The 15,391-nt window shown below is 34.8% G+C and overlaps 1 protein-coding gene across 1 annotated transcript in view; it reads right to left on the bottom strand.

The window, feature by feature from the left end:
* Window positions 1-2,720: 2,720 nt before the first annotated feature.
* The window catches only part of LOC122631069 (zwei Ig domain protein zig-8-like), a 269,300-nt gene continuing 256,629 nt past the window's right edge, over window positions 2,721-15,391 (bottom strand). The window contains exon 6 of the mRNA XM_043816291.1: window positions 2,721-3,088. Within this exon, the coding sequence (XP_043672226.1) occupies window positions 2,985-3,088 (104 nt within the window). The 3' untranslated portion in view covers window positions 2,721-2,984. The remainder of the gene's footprint in view (window positions 3,089-15,391) is intronic.

Here is a 15,391-nt window from a genome sequence, read left to right as displayed (position 1 = left end):
GTAAAGAAGTATAAAAATTTTATTTAGAATCTTTAGAGATAATATCTTCTAGAATCTTTACGATAATAAGTGCAACATTGATACGCATTTGACATAGAAACACGATGTGTCTTTATATTCACATCGATTTTCTATATCCATCAGGAATTACTTTTGTTTTTTACGATATGCGATCGACAGTATTGGCTCCATTCGAAATTGAACTACCTATTTCATTTCCTGAGTGGCGAATTAAAGAAGCATTATTTTTACGTGCACGAAAATGGATGTTTGAAGTAAACTAGATATACGATTTTAATGTGAAACACTCAAATATTTATCGCTTTCCATCAAACGCGAGAAAATTATTTTTCTTCATTTTTGTTACGAGGATACCGGCCGAGATATCCCGAAACTATCCTGAAACTAGATTTATTACTTAGCGTACTTTTGAAGCAGTTTGAAAGAGCGTTAATCATATTCTTGGAGAAAATTAATCGAAAGTTCGAATACCCTTTTCACTTTTTCGAAGGAAAAGGATAATCGTTAAAAAACTTTCCCTATGCAAAAAGTGCTCTGACGATTTTCAATGATCGTTTTCGGTAAGTACGGTCCTTTATAGTCTTTTAAAATCTTATATATCGTTGCTTCGATCGTATTTGAATATTCTATCTGTCAAGAGCATTATAAATATATCAATTTATAGATAAAAAATATATGATGTTGGGAAAAGATAAATCTGACAGATACAGATACATCGTACATTTCTTTTCCGTATAATCATTATCGAAAAAAATTGTTATATATGCTTGAAGAAAGAATAAGACGTGATTCTAATAACTGGGTCAACATTGATACGTATGCAAAAGAGTGAAATCGATCTTTTTTCGAGTCAATGTAAGTGTCGTAAGTTCGTTTCTTATAGAAGATACTAAACGGCGAACATCTTTGGAAAAGATTTATTTTCCGTGTGCGTCATTCGTTTCAGCATGGAAGCGCGCAGATGTACGCCAGCAGAAAATCATTTTAAACCGCTCCATGTCAGAGTTTATATCGCCATTTCTTTCGCGAACCCAACGCTAGGATCAAATTGTGGTCGTGCAAGAAGGAAATATGTAGGTAGAATCCATCGAGTTTTATGTTTGTACATATACGTATATGCATATAAACGTGTGTGTCGTGTGTATTTGTGCGTGTATATACGCACACGTATACGTACTTGCACATGCAGTGTACGAGTACGATTCTCCAATATCGGAATGCTTATAAATTTATTGACAACCGTCGCGTTCCAATTTTCCCCCTCGAAACGATTCGCGATTCAGCTTGGTTGCATTAAAATTTCCAAAGTTTTCTCGCAAATCTAGAATTTCCATCCGTGATAATAATAGCTTGCCATTATATCGATATATCCACCGAGTTGCCGAGGCCTTTACCCTTTTTTCTTTTCTTCCTTTTTTATTTCTTCTTCTCTTTCATTTTTGTTCGTGATTGTTTCACAGTCGAACGTTCATTCGAAACGAACGGAATTCACGTCGATGCTTTTACAAAGGACACATTGTTTTTCGCGAATAAAGAAAAGGAAAGAAACAGAAAAGAGAGAGAGAGAGAGAGAGAGAGAGAGAGAGGGAGAAATTCACTCTTCCAAGCTAGAAATTTTATCGTCTAATAGATTTTTTAAGGTATTATCTTACAAACTCGCGATCGTATAATTTCGTCTTCTTTTCTTCTTCTATTTCTTTATCTCTACGTCTGGAAGAAAAACGTAACCGTCCTCGTCATCGTTCGATCTTTTCGAATTCTCCGCGTGAAAAGAGAACGTTTCTAAAGCATGGAAAGAAGAGAAAGAGAGAGAGAGAGAGAGAGAGAGAGAGAGAAAGAAAAAGAGAGAGAGAGAGAGAGAGAGAGAGGATGAAGAAAAATGAAGACGAAAGGAAAAAGTAAAGAGAAGAAAATAAAAGAAAATAAAAGGAAAGGAAAGAAAAGGAAAGAAACGAAAAGAGAAAAAGAAACACGTTCCGATTTTGAAGTAGAGCAAGGAACGCTCGAATCGATAATCCCATGTAACAAACGCTTCCTTTTTCTTACTCGCCTAGACTATATGCACGGTTTAATCTGATTTATGAGTTTGCGCATGCGACACTATATTATGCACTTTTCTGATTTATAGTTTTGCGTAGAGTTCTCTTACGATAGCAGAGGACCCGTCAGCCGTCATTATAATCTAATGTGTGTTTTCCTTAGATCGATCTCTCCGTCCTCGCAACGTATTTCTCTTTCTCTCTTTCCCTCTCTCTCGCTCTCTTTTCCTTTTTTCTTTTTTTTTTGTACGTGTCTATGGTGTGTATATCTGTATTTATGCATGCGTGTATCTTTCACACGTATAAGAATATCGCGTACATATATGCGCATACGTTCGCTTACGCAATCCATCGCCGACGAAATTAAAATCCGGCTTCGTGGGGAAATAATTTATGAGTTCGTCGTTTAGTGGACGAGCGGGGACGTGCGCGAATATAAATTACGTTTATTGTAGAGAAACGACGTTCCGCGGAGTTCCATCGCGATCTCATCGAACGAACTTTCCTCGTCTCTTCTCTTCTCTTTTTTCTACTCTCCTCTCTCCTCGACCTTTGACCTTTTCGATCGACTTTAACTCGATCGAAGATAAACCGGCACATCTGGTACTCTCGCGTATTTTTAGCCAACCTTCACTATCATCCTTTCCTTTTTTCATTTCGATCTCCTTCAATTTATCGATCCATCGATTTCGAATCAACTCGATCGGTATTATCGATATTATTTTCATATCCTTTCAAAATCGATAAGAGTACTTTTCGCATGTTGCAACTCTTTTATATAGCGTTCCATACCTCAGACGACTTCGGTGCGAATTTGAATAAAAGAAAATTCGTTCGAAATTCCCGCCTCGTGATTTTTTCAAATCGTTCCGTAGAAGGTCTTCAGGCCTTGGTTTGACTTGTTTGAGTTCATGCGCTCGCACATTATCTCAATCTGCCCAAGAAAAAGACCAGCAGGAGGAGAACGGTCTTCGACGTTGGCGAGCCCGCGGCTGTATTACCGTGCTGCATCGCGGCTGGATGTTCTCCTGAAACAAATATTGATCCTTTAGATCACCGTCGAGTGAGATCGTTAAAAATACAACTTTTACATATTTCACATTTTTTATTTTATGCGTCATCATTATTCATTTATTATTTATTAGTTTATTTTGTATATAATATATTTATTATATACGATTTATATTTTGTAAACGTATATGTATATATATATATATATATAAAAGAAAAATAATTAAAATAATTATCAAGCAATTTTACGTCGTCTATTTGTACATTTCAGTAAAAAAAAAAGACAAAGTAAAAAAAAAAGGAAAAAGAAAAAAGAAAAAAATTGCAAATTTCGAATATTTTGATACGATTAAATTTGATTAAAAAATTTTACAAAGTTATTTGATTTCCTCTTGTTTTATCTTTTATACATACAGTCTGATCTTTAAACAGTACGGATTACTCTCTATCGAACTCGTCGATTTTTAAAAACGTACGTACGGAAACAGCGTTTAAAGAGTTATGTATTATACGTTCGAAACGTACGCGGAGAAAATCGTTAATTGCCTTACGGAACCACGTTAATACGTTTCGACCGATTTCTCATCAATCAGGAAACTGTAACCTGTAATTATTGCTTTGGCGTATGTCAGAAAGGGGATAGAAATGACTGCTATCGTAGCGAGTATACAGTAATCATCAGCTGGCCTTTCGCATACACTTGCTTTGATGAACATATTCGATTCGTTGTTTGTTTCGCAGATATATTATTATCGTTGAGATTTGATATAAGTGTATATTCTGTCGAATACGAAATCAAAGTTTCGTTCGAAACTATTACTAACCAAAGGAATATTTCGTATAATAACGTTTTCAATTTAACCAGAAGAGCAAAGGTTATTTCATAGATTTTTTTTTCATATAAAATCTTAAAGAATATTCCCATTCGGAAACGAAACACATTTCAGCTTTTCGGTTAACTTTTTCGTCCGAAAAGAAATGTCGATTTCTGGAAAATACTTCGGAAATGCAAAATGAAACATTCGTTCCTTCGGAATCAATTGAATTTTCTGGACGAGCTATCGACAAGTTGATTGAATTTTTCAAACGAGGGTTATCGACAAGTCCATGGGACATCCTGAATATTTAATTATTATGTATTTCAATTTTTCTTCCAAGTATGAGAAATCATTTTAAGAATTATCACGTATGAAATAGCTTATCTCTAAAATAATCTTTACTCTTAGAAAGATATACTTCATTGATGTAATTCTTTTAATATTTAACGAATCATTTTTTCCATCTCTTTCTTCTTTTCTTTTCTTTTTTTTTTCTTTCTGTTTTTTTATGTACGTCATAATGTGGACAAGGACGCAGTGCATTGATTTTCTTTCATCGTGCCTTACTTGCAGTTGCACATCACGCGCAATATGATTTACATGCGGTACGGATGAGCAGTGAGAGGCGTGACAAGCTTTCCGGTGGTCTATGACGTGACATCGTGTGGCCGGTAATTTTGTTCAAAAATTTCACCTTCATCCACTGAAATCATCGAACATCATCTTTCTCTCCCTCTCTCTCTCTCTCTCTCTCTCTCTCTCTGTCTGTCTCTTTTACTATCTATTTCATATATACTATGTTCTAATATTACATAACATGCTATGCTGAATTACGCGCAAAGCTCGCATTTAACGGGTAACGATTTGTGAGGATAAATATGTGAACTCGGTTAGAGATATGCAAGCACAGAAACCCGCTATGTTGTGTATGTTGAATATATGTATGTAGATATGTATATGTAAATATACGTGTGTTATTTAAATGCTTTCAGATTAATTGGATCGTAACCTGGTCCGCTTCGATAGGTCATCCACCGTTCGATCATTCTTCCTTTTATTTTGCATTTCTAACTGATATGTAGAATAAATGATTTTTGGTCTGTTTTTCTTTTTTCTTTTTTTTTCCCTTTTTCCCTCTTTTTTTTCTTTTTTTTTTCCTTTTTTTTCTTTCCATTCGTGACACGGCAGTTTCGGAATTGGGAAAGCTAGAAAGTCAGCGAAATTTTTGACGAGTAAAATCTCGTATTTTGAGATCAATGAAAAAGGAATACATGCATATACATAGAAATATTTCATATCTATTTTGTAACAGCAATTGTAAAAGCGTCGTAGTTTTCTTTCTTTCTTTTTTATTTTATTCCTTTTTTACTTTCTTTTTTTCTTTCGTTAAATAAATAGCAAAGTGTAGTATGATTGAAAAATATATTCTATTTTCCAAATATGATTCGAAATACGTGATGGTTCTTTAAATTATGTCGGTTGTCTGACTACAAACAACGTGCGTGTTTGAGAAATGCACACGAGCGTAAACGACGACAAGTTTTTCTCGAAAAATAATCTCAACGGAGTGGAAATCGTCGGTGATACCGCGTGCTTCACCCTTCTCTGCCTGTTATGCATAACTGAATATTTATCTTTCCGTAATCCTCAGTGAATTCATCGGGTACCGAGGAAGGATAAATTCATGCACTGCAGCCAAGGTAATTACAGAAGACGTCAAGCTCGTTTATACTAGAGAAAAACACTTATATCCTATCAAAGAGGATAGAGGAGGGAAACAGAAGGAGGAAAACAGGATATAATTAAAGTGAACTTTTATTAAATTCATGGTACATGTACACTTAAAAAAAAAAAAGGCTAAGAAAAATAACGACGAAAGTTTTATCGTAACTTTACAAAGTCGATTTTCATTAATTCGTAATTACCTATATTGAATAGTTATACATGCGCAAACACACGCATACACAAATATATATATATATATATAATATATAATGTAGGACTAGAACTGTAGTATTCAAATGTGTAAAAAAATATTCAAAATGATATACTTTAAAATACGTACTTTAAAACTGAACGATCAGACATTTGAATCATTATTATTATTATTATTATTATTATTATTATTATTATTATTATTATTATTATTATTAGAAGATAAAATTAAAAAATGCACTTGCACAAAGCAAGATAAAATATTAGATTAGAGCGAAAGAGAGAGAGAGAGAGAGAGAGAGAGAGAGATGTAGAATTTTCACGAGCTAGATTCATATCAATAATTTACAGCTTTCCGACTCGATGTTTCATGGTTACGAGAGTAATATCCTTTTTGAATACCGCTTTCCTGCTCGGATAACTCCAGAAATAGTTAATGAGTTTGTGCTTGTGATCATTCATGCGATATCAATCGAGTTGCATCAAAGACCACATTTTTAATAACTCGATAACTATCGAAAAACATTGATGAAATCCTCGAAGTTAAAAAGGAGAAATTTAATTTATAAATTACTATGACACGATGTTAAAATCAGTTTGATCTTCATTAATAACTTGGTTTTACATTGTCAAGATAGAGAAGGCGAAATTCAGATGGAAGAGAAGCAAAGTGATTGTGTGGCTTTTGTAACATTTAACAATGATTAACTTGCACCGATGTGAACAAAGTTAGACGAACTTAAGTCTCGTTGTTACGAGTTTGACTGGAACGAAATAATTGTTCCGAGAGATTGCAAAGGTTGCATCGGAGTCATTTGGGATATAATTGTAAGAGTGTGTTACGAGATAGAGAAATAGATAGAGGAAGAGGAAGAGAGAGATAGAGAGACAGAGAGACAGAGAGAAAGATAGAGAGAGAGAGAGAGAGAGAGAGAGAGAGAGAGAGAGAGAGAGAGGAAAGGTATGCACGTTGGTCTAATGCGTCCTGGTTGGCCGCTACCAAAATTACGTGGTAACTGCAGTAGTGGTTACGTAGACTAAGAGAACCAGAACTGGAAGATCGACAAGCTATGCGTAAGAGAGAGATACATAGAGATAGAGATATAGATAGATAGATAGATAGATAGATAGATAGATAGATGATAAATAGATAAATAGAGAAAGAGAAGGAGAGAGTGAGTAAGTGGTAAACAGGAGTTTCAGTGAAGGTCCAATACCGCAAAATTCGCAACGTTTCGCTTTTGATCCAAGCGAGTAAACGAAAAGCTCTCCTCTAATCTTCGACTAGTGCTTTCGAGTCTGGAATTAGCACGTTCTCACGCGCTGTGTATCTATTATCCGATCGTCTGTAAATGACACGATGATCAGCTTTTCCACTTGCAGGTTTTCTGGAAATCGCCAGGCTTCGATCGAATCTAATGTATTTATTTACGTGGAAACGAAGTTGAAATTCATGGTAATGGTTAGTTTAGTTCTTTCTTCGAAATGACGTTTATCTATAAATTAATTCGAGATGGATCGTTGACGTGCCTGTGATTTTATTTTATAACGATCGAATTGGGTGATTTTTTTTCTTCTCCAAATTCGTCTCTCTCACATCGACATATAAATATACGTCGTTGTTAACTTATAAATTTGATTGATAGATTATAAAAATTCGTCATTCACCTCTCTCTCATCAATTTCTAAATCGACAAATAAAAAGAAAAAGAAAAATTTCGTCGATGTGAGAACTGAATTGTTAGGAAACAAAGACATTGTTTGTACGTTTACAGGATACGTTTCATTTTCGTACTATTTCGTAGTGTAGATCCGTTAGGTGTGCCGTGTCGCACAAAACGATACTAATCTCGTTCGAAAGTCGAATCGAATTCAGTAGCTTTTGCAAGAGCGAAAGACTGGAAAGAATAACTGCGCGTTAATCACAGTTGGTTTGTACTGCGCAACAAAAGATTTTCCAGCGAAAGAGGGATGGAGAGAAAGAGAGAGAGAGAGAGAGAGAGAGAGAGAGAGAGAGAGAGAGAGAGAGAGAGAAATAGGGAAAATTGATGAGCGAACGACGACGCGTGAAACCAACAGCTAGATCGCAGTCTAACAACTCGTGCGATCGTTGGAAGCAAGTAAAGAATTCACTCTTTTTCCCATTCTCGTCCACTACCCTCATCCTCCCCTATACTTCCCTTCAGCCATTCTCTTTCTCTATGGCAAGTTCAGTCACGCGTTCCGACAGGAAGGTAAGCTTCGTCGAGTTGGTTCTATTCGCCAAAAAAATCCTAGCTTTGATCACATCGTTGAAAATCGAAGCGGGTCAAAGGACGACGCTTGTGTCGTCCGTAGGAAAAATCCTGTCTGAATCCAATGGAAAAAGATAGGAAGAAAAAGAAGAGAAGGTTCCACGAGTGATCCGAACGTTTGGTAAAAAGTTACTTTTCGAAAGCTCGTTGTAAGCGTTGAAAGCACAGTCTCATTCTCTCTCTTTCTCTCTCTCTCTCTTTCTCTTTCTTTTTCTATCTCTTTCTCTCTTATTTCCTTTGTCTATGTACCACTTTGTTTATCTTATTCGTTCACTTTATCGTTGTTTTCCAATGAAAAATTAAAATGCTTTAATAGAAATTATCAAAATTGACAAATATCAAAGAGGAATAATAGTTCACATATGTACATCATCAACCGTGAAATCGTTTGTTGTTACGTTGGGTGTTACGAAGCGAATACAAATCCAGCAGAGTGTAATGAAACCTCGTTAATGGACTCGGATAAGGTGTTTTTCGACAACGATGTGTTACGATTGTCTCTCTCTCTCTCTCTTTCTTTTTTTCTCCTTCTTTTTTCTCTCTTTTATTTTTTGTATAAGAGTAATTTTTAATGTATCTTTCATTTCGTTATTAACAATTGCAAAACGTGTTGATAATTGCTCACAAAGATATATCTCTGACATTTTAGCGAATTATCTTTTTTTATTTCTTTTTTTATATGATTTCTTTCTGTCTCTCTCTCTCTCTCTTTCTATATGTGTGTGTGTGTGTGTGTGTGTGTGTGTGTGTGTGTATTTTAGGATATCAGTATTATCGTGTAGCGTCAATCAATTAAAATTTTGATGCGATTGATTGAAAGAGATTAATAGTCAAACGCCTTGATTAATTTAATCAATCGATATGAAATTAACTATTATAGTAAGTAATTAACTATTAAGTGATAGAAAATTGTCAATGTTTGTTTGTTATTAAATATTGTTAAACACTGTTGTGTGATTATTATTTTCATATCCATTTATAAAAGATATATTTTTTTATCGTCTTTGTAAATATTGTAACATAAAATAACAAAAACGTACAATTCATGCAGATATAGAAATAATAAATATTTTACTATTAAAGAATCTCGTAAGTAAACGAAGTTTAGACGAATAAAAATGATGGGAATAATATAACGTACGTTTATCGATTATATTTTTCTTTGTAAAATTAATAACTGATCGGCTTTATTTCAATCTGATTGGCAATTTATCCGCGCGTACGTTATTTTTGTTAAAAAATGTTAAATGAAATTACTAAGCTACGTTCTCGTCAGATATCTTTTCTTAACGAGATCATTAAACAGACTTTTCATATCGTACAATCATCCGAAAAATGTTTCTTTTTCTTTCACAACGTTTTATTATTAGTCATAACATGGATAATGTGTACTTTCGGTTATTAAAATGGACCGAAAAGAGTACGAAGAAAAGCAGAACTTTTTACTACTATCATTTCGCGTTCCTTTCTCAGACGTACTTTCGGAAATAATCGTTTGAGGCGTCTTTATAATCCGAATATACGTTTCCGTGCTAAAATGAAAGAGAGAACTATGCTCTTAAAGATTTCTTTTGTCATCTTACAATATATACATGTACATATATATATATATATATAATATATTTAATACATATATTGTATTACATATAACATATTTATATGGATATATTGTATAGTAGTACATATACAATATGTTGCATTTTACATTTCGAGTTAAAATTAAAATATTTTGATAGATAATATGATTTCTTTTTATGCGTTATGTTTTCAAATATATTTAAATCGTTTTACAAGAATTTGCAATTGTTAAAACATTTATACAATCAATTTTTTTTGTAAATTTCTGAATAAAATTTTATTATTTTCCGAATGAAGCTCGATGAAGCCGAAATATCGGAGTGGAGGGTGATGTAATGTAGCATAGCTTTTCTATTGTGCCTATTCATCGATCCATCTTATTTCGATTTCCCGATCGAGTTATTTTGACAAAGAAGAAGAGACAAAAAAGGGGAAAAATATTTATTGAGAGTATTCTTTAAAACAATAAAGCATTCCACGAAAAATAATTAATAATTCGATCAGTACATACTGGTATAACGTAAAACACGGACGTTGAGAAAGAAATTATTTTTAATGGTTGATGTTACTTCAAAAATGGAGATGGGATTGTAGTAGGGATTGAAGAAAAAGAGAAAGAGAAAGAGAGAGAGAGAGAAGGAGAGATACATTTGCGATAGTCACAATTTTCGAGTTTTTGATCTTTCGTACGTACAAGAGAGAACGTATACGGGAAAATGTATGTAACGATTCTACACGTTGAGACGATTTTTCGAAAATTTGACATGATTAAAGTATACACGTAAAAGAGACAGCAATAAAAGAGAGAAAGAAGGAGAGAGAGAGAGAGAGAGAGAGAGAGAGACAGAGACAGAGAAAATGATTTTCTCTTCTTTGATAGCACGTTTCGCGAATAGATTGAGTTTGACAGGAGAAGAATCGACCTCTGCTTTTACACAAAGATTTTATGGTAGGTATTCGATTTCGAAGGGAAACAAAAAGACGATTGGTACATGTATATACAAGAGAGGTCTCGAAAGAAATTTTTGCTTTGTTATTTCGTTCGATTGATTTTTTACCGTGAGATTGCAATTAAAGCTAAGGTAATTCATATGTTAGATATAAATTAAAGCAAGTTTCGGGTTATTTAAATTTCACGATGCAATTCGCAGCTAACTTTAATGCATATATTTTTATTCTTTCTTTCTCTCTCTCTCTCTCTCTTTCTCTTTTTCTCTTTTTCTCTCGTACTGTCGTTGCCATACAATGGGAAAACAGCTCGACATTTATACGAGCTCGTTTAAAACTTATTTGCAACGGTGGTACGCGTTGCTACGCTTGATGAAAAAGTTAGTTCATAATTATTAATAGATCGATTCGAATTTTCGAATATAATTTTTATTTTATGAAGATTCGTCGTTTCTCGATGGTACTGGACCAGAAAAAAGGGCCACGAAAAAGAAGAGGAATAGAGACGAGATGTAGGGTACGAGTAGTTCTCGAATCGTTTGGCTTCGACGCCTTCCTGTCGTTGTTATAGTGGGACACTTCGTTTCGGTGCAATTTGAAGTTTCTCGAGAGAGAAGGAGAGTTTTAACGAGTTATCGGATAAAGATTATTTTTTGAAGAACGAATTTACAACTCGTTAAAAGCGCTGATACTGATTTTATAAGATCGTCGTAACGCTCGAATTACTTATTGTTAGTACAAATCGATTCGAAAACGAGTACGTCCTCGTTCCCTAAGTGATTTATCTTTTTTTTTTTTTCCTTTTCTCTTGCGATTTCTGGTCGTTGATAAATAAAAGGACCGATACGATTCGCGTTTTGAAATCAATGAAATTCGAGAGAAATTTACGTCGAACGAAGCAGCTCTTTTCAATCAGTACAGTACACGCGAGTTTCTTTTGACACGTCACGCTCTCGTGCGTGACACTCGTGATATTTGATCGGTTATGTTCACGTTTTCTGCACCCTCTCTCTTTTTCTCTTTGTCTATCTCTCTTTCTCTTTTTCTCTCCTTCTCTTTTTCTTCCTATCTATCTATCTATTTATCTATCTGTCTGTCTCTCGTTCGGATCGTAATGTAAACTTTGTAATAACGAATTAAATATTATAACGCGTCGTGCAAACGCATCGTTTCGTATTTACATGGAAATGGCGTATACGCCGCAGCTGGATGCATTCGTACGTATGTACATCACACACTTTTCGCAAATATTGGCCGAACGTGCAACAACATTGTGCGTAACCACGAGCACGTCGACCCCGAGGTGGTCGTGTCTACCTGGATTTTTCGTAGTAAGTCAACAATACTCTTTCACGTGAAAATCGACTTATACCTCGAAATAGAGAAACGAAATTATCCTTGGCGTTACGTACATTTTAATTCGTATATCTATCATTGAATACATACGTGAGAAAATAGGAAGAGAAAGAGAGAGAAAGATAGAAAAATTCACGTAGAAACTATCAATTTACGAGTAGATAGAAAAATCGGGCGACAAACGATTTGCCACTCGTGCGATTGAAAATGAATGAAAAGTAAAGAAGTCTACCATTGACGCATACTTCCACTTGCATTGTTCGTACTATTGTATTGAAAAAATTCAAAAACGTCTACGTATTTTTACGATCAACTCATTCGCGCGATAGAACGCCAATATCTTTGTGTTTTTTTTCTTCTTCTTATTTTTACATATATGTTATGCGCGGCATTCAAATCGATATCTATAAAATTATAGTACATACACGTGATTCGTTTGTACGAAAACGAGAACGAGAAGGAGAGGATTTATCTCATTTTTTTCTTCTCTTCTTCCTTCCTTCCCTCTCTCTCTCTCTCTCTCTCTCTCTCTCTCTCTCTCTTCTTACTGTCGTTTATACGCGTGGAACGTTTATTCGTGATTAATGAAATGTCTGAAATCAATATCGGAAAAGCAATCAGTATCTCCTCGAAGATGGAATAAACAGTTTGAAACTGCTAGTCTCGGTCTACAGTAATGCGAATATCACTTCTCGTTCGAACAATGGCCACTGTTTCGAGTGGGCTTTAAGTTCACTCGAGTTCTACTCTCCTTCTCTCTCTATCTCTCTCTCTCTCCTTCTCTTTTTCTCTATTTATCTATCTAGTTTACTCACTCTTCGTGATATCGAAGTAATATCCTATGCTAATGACCCACCTGGAGGTCTCCTCGATTCTGATTCTCCTCTAAATGAGATTCAATAATGGTTTGGCAATTTGCTGACGTACAGAGATATATACTATATGAAGTTTCGAAAGGAGGACGACGCGAGGAGAATAAAATCGAACAGGATAGAAAACTATAGAAAATAGCGCAAGGTGAAAGGAATAAGAAGGTACAATCAATTGCATTTTTCCATTCGTTTATTTTATTTTCCTTTCGTTTCATTCAGATGAACGTCCGTTTCTTTACTTCTTCTTTTTCCTAAATTTATTGAAGTTTTATACTTGATCGCGGAAAATAGTTATTTGAAATCCTGTATTATTCAGATTGTTAATTTTTCTGAGAACATTAAGAATATCAGATTATTATATCAACAAGGGACGATAGACATCGATCAGAATCTTGATCGATTAATCTGTCGTGATACTTTCATTTTTTTCCCTTTGTTTCTTTAATGGAATTAAAAATATAGTAATTAATCGATGACACTGTAAAAATTGACTTTGAACGACATATGTAGGTGCGATATATATGTTGTATACAGGTATATCCATGTATATATGTAGACGATCTATATATACGTGTAGACAAATTTTATTCTATTATCCAACGTTCGATCAGTTATCGTAAAAATGCGAGCACGATTGATTTTCGATCGTTCAGAAGATACCCGTGTTAATTCGATCGGAATGATAAATCGGAGCTTTTTTTACAAACGTTAATTTTAGCACTTTTTCAAAATGCTGAAAGAGAGAGAAAAAGAGAAAATAAAAAAAAAAAATGGGAAAACAGAAAAACAGAGAGAAAAGACCAAAGAATGAGCAATACGTTTTCGAGTGTTTCCCACTAAAATTCGCTCGTTACTGTCGGTAGAATTCGGCTATCGAGAGAGACAGAGAGAGGGAGAGAGAGGGAGGGAGGGAGGGAGAGAGAGAGAGAGAGAGAGAGAGAGAGAGAAAGAGAATAGAAGCGAGAAGAGTAGTTATAATGAACGACGAGCATCTATTTGCAACTATTGCGGATTGTTCTCGTTCCTGATAAAATATGTCTGTGTCGTGCTATGCGTATGAAATGTGCAATAAACAAGCATACACACATAAAGGAAAAAAGAGAGAGAGAGAGAGAGAGAGAGAGAGAGAGAGAGAGAGAGAGAGAGAGAGAGAGAGAGAGAGAGATACGCGCCAACGTTAATAATGCGATCGCATACAAAAGGTCGTTCATCGGTCGGAGGTTATAAATTCGTGTTTGAACTCAAATAGCGCGGTAAAACGTCGACTTCGTGCGCTTTATACCATTCGAAGAATTCCTATGGTCTATAATAAAATAATTTTCCTCCGTCTTGTTTCGAAGAACGATCGATTCGAAATACGGTTTTGAATATTTTTGGTTTTTTTTTTTTTTGTTTTTCTCTTGGAAAAATTCTACGAACATAAACGTGTATCATTTTAGAACTGTGGAATCGATGATAAATTCGTTAAATACACACAAATATATGTGCACGTACATATATTGTATCTACAAAGAAAATACATCGAGACTCAATAACATTCTTATCAAACTAGCATTAAGTATTCAATATCATACTGCAAGGAAGAATGGAAGGAGTTATAGGAGAGAGAGAGAGAGAGAGAGAGAGAGAGAGAGAGAGAGAGAGAGAGAAAGAGAGAGGAGGACGATGAGAACGAGGAGACGGGCTGCTGTCTGCCCTCTACCAACGTTAAGACGACGGAAATTAAGTTGCGGAGTGAATTATGGAAATGCGGATCATCGGTAAGGCAAGCCAAGTGGTATTATCGTTTTACGTTCAGCCGAGAGCACATTTTCTCCTTCTACATTGCCATTCGCTAAAGAAAGATCCGTGATATTTGAAATTGAAATAGAAACTTACCTTTACCTTTAATTAATGCAAATCAAACGCAACCCGATCAACCCATAGTTATCGAGTATCGATTAATAATTTCTTAGGTCGAATTCACGTCGAGTTTTCGTAAATTTTTTTTCGTTATCTCTTTTTCTTTACTTTGTTTTTTTTTTCTTTTCTTTTCTTTTCTTTTCTCCTTTACCGACTATAAATCTTAACGACGTTTTTAAAAACTCGACATTCGTTAATAAGGTCATATACGTACGATTGGATGTACTTAAAAAATTTTTAAGGTTTAAGAGAGACAAGAAATAGTTAAGTCCTCGGAGAAAGGACAAAGGATAATTTTGCTAATATTACGTGAAACGAGAGATATTCGTTTCATGCAAAAGATTAAAGAGAAGGTAGCAAAGGGGGAATTAACGAAAATTGACGAGACCTTTGACTCTTCGTAGTCGTCGCACGATTAATTTTAACAAGTGCATCAATTCGTTTGTTCTCGTCGTTTGGCAAAGCTTCTTGATGTAAGCTCAAACTTTCACGTAAATCGGAGCGGTTTCGACTCGTTTCCGGCATTGAATCTCTAAATGTAGAGATGTGGGAAATTGGGAAAGAGAACCAGGGTGATTTGGTAGCATACGTTGCTTCTCCTTTCCGTTAGTGACTTT

This window comes from Vespula pensylvanica, chromosome 8 (assembly GCF_014466175.1).
Source record: "Vespula pensylvanica isolate Volc-1 chromosome 8, ASM1446617v1, whole genome shotgun sequence".
In the NCBI taxonomy this organism is placed as follows: Eukaryota; Metazoa; Arthropoda; class Insecta; order Hymenoptera; family Vespidae; genus Vespula; species Vespula pensylvanica.
The sequence above is the reverse complement of the archived record's forward strand: the minus strand, read 5'-3'. Positions and strand labels throughout refer to the sequence as shown.